Source organism: Ursus maritimus, unplaced genomic scaffold (assembly GCF_017311325.1).
Source record: "Ursus maritimus isolate PB19 unplaced genomic scaffold, ASM1731132v1 scaffold_1, whole genome shotgun sequence".
Taxonomy (NCBI): Eukaryota; Metazoa; Chordata; class Mammalia; order Carnivora; family Ursidae; genus Ursus; species Ursus maritimus.
The window spans coordinates 98,363,538-98,370,704 of NW_024423343.1; the positions used below are offsets into that span (position 1 = coordinate 98,363,538).

General features: G+C 51.1%; 2 protein-coding genes across 3 annotated transcripts in view; one reads left to right on the forward strand and one right to left on the reverse strand.

Moving 5' to 3' along the window:
- The window catches only part of CUNH2orf76 (chromosome unknown C2orf76 homolog), a 55,233-nt gene extending 53,700 nt beyond the window's left edge, over window positions 1–1,533 (reverse strand). The window contains exon 1 of one of the 2 annotated variants that reach the window (XM_040645809.1): window positions 1,430–1,533. The gene's annotated coding sequence lies outside the window, so the exon portion shown is untranslated. Of the gene's footprint in view, window positions 1–1,160; window positions 1,334–1,429 lie in introns of those variants that run through there. The other variant, XM_040645815.1, reaches the window with a different exon arrangement.
- Window positions 1,534–1,558: 25 nt separating this feature from the next.
- DBI (diazepam binding inhibitor, acyl-CoA binding protein) lies at window positions 1,559–6,756 on the forward strand. Its single transcript, XM_040645855.1, has 4 exons — window positions 1,559–1,702; window positions 2,736–2,853; window positions 4,924–4,986; window positions 6,461–6,756. Exons 1-4 carry the CDS (start codon window positions 1,694–1,696, stop codon window positions 6,532–6,534), a joined length of 264 nt encoding a protein of 87 aa, XP_040501789.1. The 5' UTR covers window positions 1,559–1,693; the 3' UTR covers window positions 6,535–6,756.
- Window positions 6,757–7,167: the final 411 nt, after the last annotated feature.

Below are 7,167 nucleotides of genomic sequence, written 5' to 3' on the forward strand. Positions count from 1 at the left end.
TATGAACTGCCACTTTGGGGGAAAAACCTATATTTCTTAAGATTCAAATGTTATCTCCCCAAGTTTAACTCCAAACTTTTTGTTAATTTGTTTGGCTTTGCTTTCTCTACCAAAATTATTCATAGACTTAAGCCTCTAGATTTGTTCCCTGCTACTGCATCTTTATAAAGGGTGGCCTAACACTAGTTATAAGTTACATCTGAAAGCTTCCACCTGGCGTTGCTTTCTAAACACTTGCGGCTGTAAACGGAGGGGGGGGGGCTAGCGACGTGTGTGAGGATTTGTAGTCTAGTCCTGTTGACACAAATTAGGAATTGGAGAGGAATGTTCTTTGTAAATGATCTCCAAGGAATTTTCCATCAATTCCCTCCCTTCACCCAGCTTTGTAACCACCAGAAAATTCTCATCATCTTCAAATTCTGCCAGCCACCTGTGCTGCTCCCTTCTGTTCCCATGGAGAGCATCAGCCTCTACAACAACTTTGCAAAAATGTGCCTCCCGTCAGTCTCATCATCCTCTGCTTAAAAGCCTCTGGCTTCCCATCTCAAAATGGGAAAAGTTCAAATCCCTCTAGTTCCTATAAAGGCCAAGCTCTGCATTAGCGAGCCACTCTGACACCTCTTTCCCCCCTTTCTCTCCACTCTTTGCTCACACCTATACACTTTATTTTCTGCCTGGAATGCTCCTTCCTCTCCTTGAGGGGCTTTCTCAAATGTTACCTTCCCTTACCCTCCACCTCCCGTGTAAAACCGTAAACTTCCAACTCCCTAACCCCCAACAAATTTTCTACTTATTTTATCAACTATTATCCCCAATATAAGTAGCAGGAATTTATCTGTTTCCTCCACTGTTGTATCAAGGTCTAAAGGAGCGCCAAGTTAGGTAGCAAAGAATTCAGTAAACATTTATGAATGAAGAGTTATTTACTTAACAAACATTTGCTGGCTACCGGGTCCGGGCCAAGTTTGTTAAAGACAAATAAGACACCAGCACTGCCTTTAAAGCACCAGGTGGAGGAATGCACAGAAAAATGTGCAGCGTAGGACTGCAAACTAACATACTAGATCACAGAACGTGCCAAAAGCTCAGAGGAAGAGGCCTTGGCTTCGCTTTTCTGGGAACCAGTCCAGCTTCCCACCATCGCGCAGTTCTCCACGGACCTGTCCGGCAGGGTCTCCTCTAGTTCCCCGTGAGGGGCGGAGACCACTCGTCCTCCCCAGGCCTGAGAGGTTACTTGTATAGGGGCGCAACTTCCAGGCTCTGCACTCCAGACACAAGACTGAATGAAACAATTTTAAAGTCTCTGCTCTTTAGCTACCTCCCCCACCCCTCTGCCCCGCGGTCCACTCCCCACAGCGGCCGAGCTCTGACCCCGACTGGAACCTGCGAACCCTCTCCAAAAAGCACGCCCGACCTCCGCGGGCCCCACCTGTTCCCGGCGTCCCCTTCGGCTTCTCAACGCGCGTGTGCGAGCAAACCCACGTGGGTTCCGGCAGGTTTGGCCGCGCCGCGGAGGCTGGACACGCCCCCCAGCGTAGAGCTGGCTTCTGATTGGCTGCCTGTCGCCTGCCTGGCGGGGCTGGAGCCGCCTGCGGCTGCGCCTCTAAAGGCGCTGCCAGTCGAGTGGTGTGCTACTGTTTCCTGCTCTTCGCCGCCTCCGCGGGCTCTCTGGAATCCTCGCAACCCCGCCAGCATGTCTCAGGTATAAAGCGTGCCTAGTCTGGCTGCGGAGGTGCGGCTAGGCTGGGGGGGGGGGGGTGGGTATCTCCCAGGCAGAACTCCCTCAGGGTCTTTCCTTCTCCGGCCCCCGTTGCGCCTCATGGACCAGTGCCCAGCTTTCTTTGCACAGAGCCTTGTGAGCGGAACTTACAGGGTTTGGACACTGTTACCCACCCGCAACTTCTAGAAAGTTGCCCATGGGGTTGACTTTGCGATGAAGCAGGAACAGGGGTCGGAGGCGAGGGTCCTAGGTAGGATGAAAGGTAGAGGGATTGAAGATCCGTGGATTGAAGGAGCAAGGAGACTGAGTTCCCCATCCCGAAGGTCAGGGCAGGAGTAGGGACGCCATGCAGAGTGGGGAAGCAAGGAAGCCGTGGCTGACTGCTTGGAGGTCAGGGGACATAGGGGCTGAGTGTCCAACGTGCGGGAAGGGGAGGGCTTGGGGAGAGGTGACCCAGAGGCCTTTTCCCTCTTTACAGTGTAGCCGCTTTCTGGAGACTGAGCTGTGTGAGATGACCTCTGACTCATCTCACCTCTCTCCAATCAGAGCACTGAAATAGAGGTCAGCTCTGGGCACCCAGTCCCAGGGGGCAGGGGTCCAACAGGCTCTAGCCGCTGACACCGCCGCCCTCAAACCCTGTCCCCTTCTCACCTGTTTTAAACACGCTGTGCTATCCCTATCGACAGGTCGGGGCTTTACTGGGACCCGGCCTGACCCAGGGGTGGTGAGAGAGTTGACCACGCTTTTTCAGTGAACTGCAGGTACTCCTAGCCTGCTTCCTTCATCACTGTGTTTCCAGCACCTGGTACCTACTATGGTGAGAGCATACAGTTGTCCATCAAACAAGTGAACCGATGTGCTCCCCCTGGTTTTGCTGAATCTTTCTGGCTGCCCTCTTGGAGAGCTCAGAAGACACACTGCTTTTCCTCGTGGGCATCAGAGGAGTGCTGCCTTTCCAACCTGTCTCTCCCCATTACTGAGCTCTATTTAGGCCTCTTCTCTCCCTCATGTTTAGGCTGAGTTCGACAAAGCTGCTGAGGATGTTAAGCACCTCAAGACCAAGCCAGCAGATGATGAGATGTTGTTCATCTACAGCCACTTCAAACAAGCAACTGTGGGTGACATAAACACAGGTATGCTGAGATGAGCTTGGGAAGGCCCCTACTCCCCAAGGCAGGCTCAGCAGCCTTGATGGGTGCTAGAACTCAATCAGTGGGAACTGCACACTCAAAACCACCCAAAGCCCTGCAGGTGGAACACAGTAATGGCTCATGGAGTCGTCGTGTCACTCCCCCCCCCCGCCCCCCGCCAAGATCAAGCTCCTGAATGGGGCTCACAGACCCTGCACTGTTCTTGGTGGCCCAGGTAGCAGAATTCAAATCCTCATTTTTAGAAGGACTTTACTGGTTATCACCAGCATTTTCCATCTACTTGGGAGGAAGCAGAAACCCCAGCCTGGAAGAGAGTTAGTCCAAGCTCTCGGCTCAGTAGTAGCTTTGTTGAACCATACTACTTCCACCCCAGACAGGCAGAACCAAAGTCAGAGCACTTGGCAGCTGGGCCACACCCGATATCAGGAGCAGAGAAACAGCTGGCTTCCTGTGGCCGTTCAGAAGCATTTTTGCTGAGAGCGGTTCCTGCTGTTTCTTCCCTATTGAAAAAAATCTTGGTAGAGATTTTGAGGTGGTAGTTTAGACTACCATATTCTGAATACAGTCTTTCCTGCTTTGGACAGTTTTTATTCTGCCCCTAAGTCCCTGCAGCTCAGGTGTGTACTGCGGCAACAGCACAGTGCAATGTATGCAGGGACTCCGAGGCAGTGGCCATGGCAGCATAGAAGGAGGTCTCCACCTCCCCTGTTCAGGAGGCTAAGCACGGCCAGTTCCACTGCGCTTGGGGTGGGCAGTGGAGCAAGTGGGTGGCTGCCAGCCATCTGGAAGCCAGAAATGGTGCCCAGAGCAGTGCCAAATCAAAGTTCCCAGGAAGGGCTTAGCTGAAAAAGGTCTTAGGGCAAAGTTGAGTTCTGCACTGGGTTTATAAACTTTATATTCTTCCAAGGAGGGGAAGGAGAGATGAAGTGGGGGTGATCAGAGGGGCTGAGATGCTTTTCCGCCAAACAGGATTTTCCTGGACCCTGGCCTCTGTGCTGCTTTACATGAGTATGTAGACTGGCTTGGGAGTCTGTCGCTTCCTGACTGGGGAGGAGTCAGCTCATTGTAGGGCTGCACTGTCCAGTAGATTGTCACTACTAGCCACGTTCAATTTTAAATTGAAAATAGTTAAATAAAATGCAGAGCCCAGTCCTCAGTCACACAAGCCACGTATCAAATGCCACAAGTGGCCAGTGGCCCTGAGTTAGTGCAAATGTAAAACGTCCATCATCACAAAAAGGGCTTTTGGAGCGTGCTTACTCTTCCTAGATGACAACTCTGCAGGTGCCCTTTCTGGCATCACTGGGAATGCTTCTCTGGAAACATCTGAGGAGATCTGGTGTTTCTTAGGCACAGTGGTCCGGGCCATGGGCACTGGGATTGCTTCTCTTGCCTTTGTTCTCAGCGTGGCCGTAAAATAGGTCAGCAGGGAAGTAGCCAGTGTGTTTCCCAAGTGCAGCTGATGATGGGTCTGAAAGCACAAAATCATGGTATGAGTTAAAGAATGCTTTGCCTTTGGGGGAGAAAATGCCCACAAATTAACAAGAATTAGACTAACAACTTGGTAGAAAAATGGGGCAAGGATATGAACAGACTGTTCACAGAAAGAGGTGCCCAGAAAACTGACAGTAATAATAACATGAAGGAGAGACATTGGGTGAATGAGAGCAGGGGTGGGAGGGAGACTTTATAGTATTCTCCTAAATAGCATTTGAATTTTAAGCCGTATGAATGAATGTAGTACTTGTTTAAAAAAATTTTTTTTTTAAGTGTGGCTTTTAAAAGGAGAAGTTTTGAAGTTATTTAACTTTTAAGACAAAGACTGCCTAGTAATGAGAACAGTTTTCGTCCTATTTTCTCTACATCTTAAATTTGGATTTCTGTACATCTGGGTTCCTGAAGACAGAACCCACTATGCTAGACCCATTTAACTCCATAACAGAGCCTGGAAGGAACCAATGAAAGGCAAGATGGCTTTCAGGACAAGAGAGTCGATGACATTCTCCCTTAGAACTTGAGGCAGATCTAACGTCTTTCCTTCCCTTGTTTCAGAACGGCCTGGGCTGTTGGATCTCAAAGGCAAGGCCAAGTGGGATGCCTGGAATCAGCTGAAAGGTAATTGTTTGTAATCAGTTTCCCTGGTCTGTGAAGCCCGGTAACGAAATCCTCTTCGGTATGGAGCGTAAGGGGTGAAGAGAGCAAACAGTGGATGAGACACATGCTAGAAACCAGCCTGGCCTGGCCAGAATGGAAAAAAACTGGGCCACCTACTTTTTCTCCTAATACCATGTATGCCTTCTCCAAGAGCACCGTCTCTGAGCAGTGGTATCCTCTGGAGAGGAGGGGCTGGGGACCAAGTTACTGAAAAACAGGCTGGGGGGTGGTGAAGAGTTGGGCTGGGCTTTATATGTATTCACAAGGAGTGATTTCCTGCCCACACTTTCCTCTTCCTCGCAAGGCCGAGCGGCAATCCCCTAACCCAAGCAGCCCTCCCCAGCTCCCTTCCAGCCAGAAAGGCACATAAAGGAAAGGAATGAGCTAATGCATGGCAAGCTGCTGGCACATCGTAAGCCCCATGAATGGAGCTATTCTGTGCTAAGCAACAGCAGCCAAGAAGTATCCCAGCTCCGCCTTCATCACGTGCCACCTGCTGCAGCAGGACCCACAAGTTGGCACTGAAGTGCCTGCCAGCTTTTGTGTTCTCGCTAGCTAGTTTCTGAATAAGCCCTCTGTCTTCCCGCGAATGAAAAACCCTCGGATTCAAAAAGGGCTAGAATACAATAAGTATCCTCCTAGGATTTGCAAGTAACTGGAACAGGAATGCCCGTCTGACTGCCCATCGTCACTGGCCGTTTGTAGACCAGTGTCCCGGCACTCTGCAGTGTTTCAGAGAGCGCTCCGACTCCCAGTGTCTCTCCCTCACCGCAGACTCCAGGAAGCCGGGCTTCGCCATCTCTGAGGGATATGGTTGGTCCGTGCTCTTTGGACTGCAGCACGTAGGCAGAGCTCTGCCTCATTCCCCTCCACGAGTCAGCTGCGTTTACTCAGAGTTCTCGAAACTTTTCTCACCGCTTCTCTCTGGGGAGAAGATGGTGCCTGGCTTTGCTTTCTTGCTGGCAGCTTCGCAGCTCCAGCAAAGAGCCCAACGGAGAGAGATACTTGATGGGTCAAAGGCAACCATGAGAGTCAGAGACAGTCAGCAGGGCCAGGAAAGTCACTGCGGCTCCTTGTGTCAGGCTTTCTGACCTGTGTGGAGCGTCCAGCCTTCCTCCCAAGCCTCAGGTTGATCACGCGCCCACAACAGTAGGGGACTCACGTGGCCCGCAGGCCCACGATGGGCCTCAGGACAGCTGCACGCATGTTAGGGGTTCAGTGCCTCACGGAGCATCCTGGCCCTTAAGGGGCCGACCTCCTCAAGGATTTCAAGTTGAGTCCTGGCCTCGTCTGTGAGGTGCAGGAAGTAGAAACCCCACTTTACAGGTGAGAAACTGAGTCTCCGAGCATGAAACTGGGGCCTCTAGGGCTTTAAGTCTGCTGCTTTTTCCACCGTGCTGCCTCTCTGACAGATAATCCTGTTGATTCCTTACAGGGACTTCCAAGGAAGATGCCATGAAAGCTTACGTCAACAAAGTAGAAGAACTAAAGAAAAAATACGGAATATAATGGACTGGATTTGGCCGCCAGCAGTGCATTTCATCTAAACTGGTCTAATGCCTTGTTTTTCTAATACTGTGGATGACATGTAATAATGCATATAGCCTGTTAACCTAGGTCCTGAAGACCATACGGGACATGGCTCCAACAGAGCAGGGGCTGCCCTGGTTGCTGACCTGTGCTAAGTAGTTTTTATCCGTAGATCAATTAAAAATGCATTTGTTACTTTAAGTCTGAGGTAATCTGGGTTCTTGAAATAGTTTACTCTGTTCCGATCGCTCTTCCTCATTTCCTTCTTCTAAAGATTTTGTCTGGAAGTGTTCGCGCTCACCCTCCTTCACTCTGGTGGGGTGCGAGGGAGGCGACACGCCCCTGGTGGGGAGGGAAAGGGTTACAGACATAGCCTTTCCTACCTCCTTCTTCCTCCCCCTTCCAGCCACACTGACGGGGTGGGATGAGTGAGACTTCAGGCCACAGGACTGCCAGCCACCTGCTGGGGACATTGCTGGCCTCAAGCTCTGAGGAAAGCAGGGTTGACAAGTATTTGAGGTTTGTCTGAAGTCCCTCCCGTCTGTGGTTCCAGAGCAAAGGAGCAAGGCTAGAAGCCCCGGTCAGGAATGAATGAACTGTGCACGTGCCACA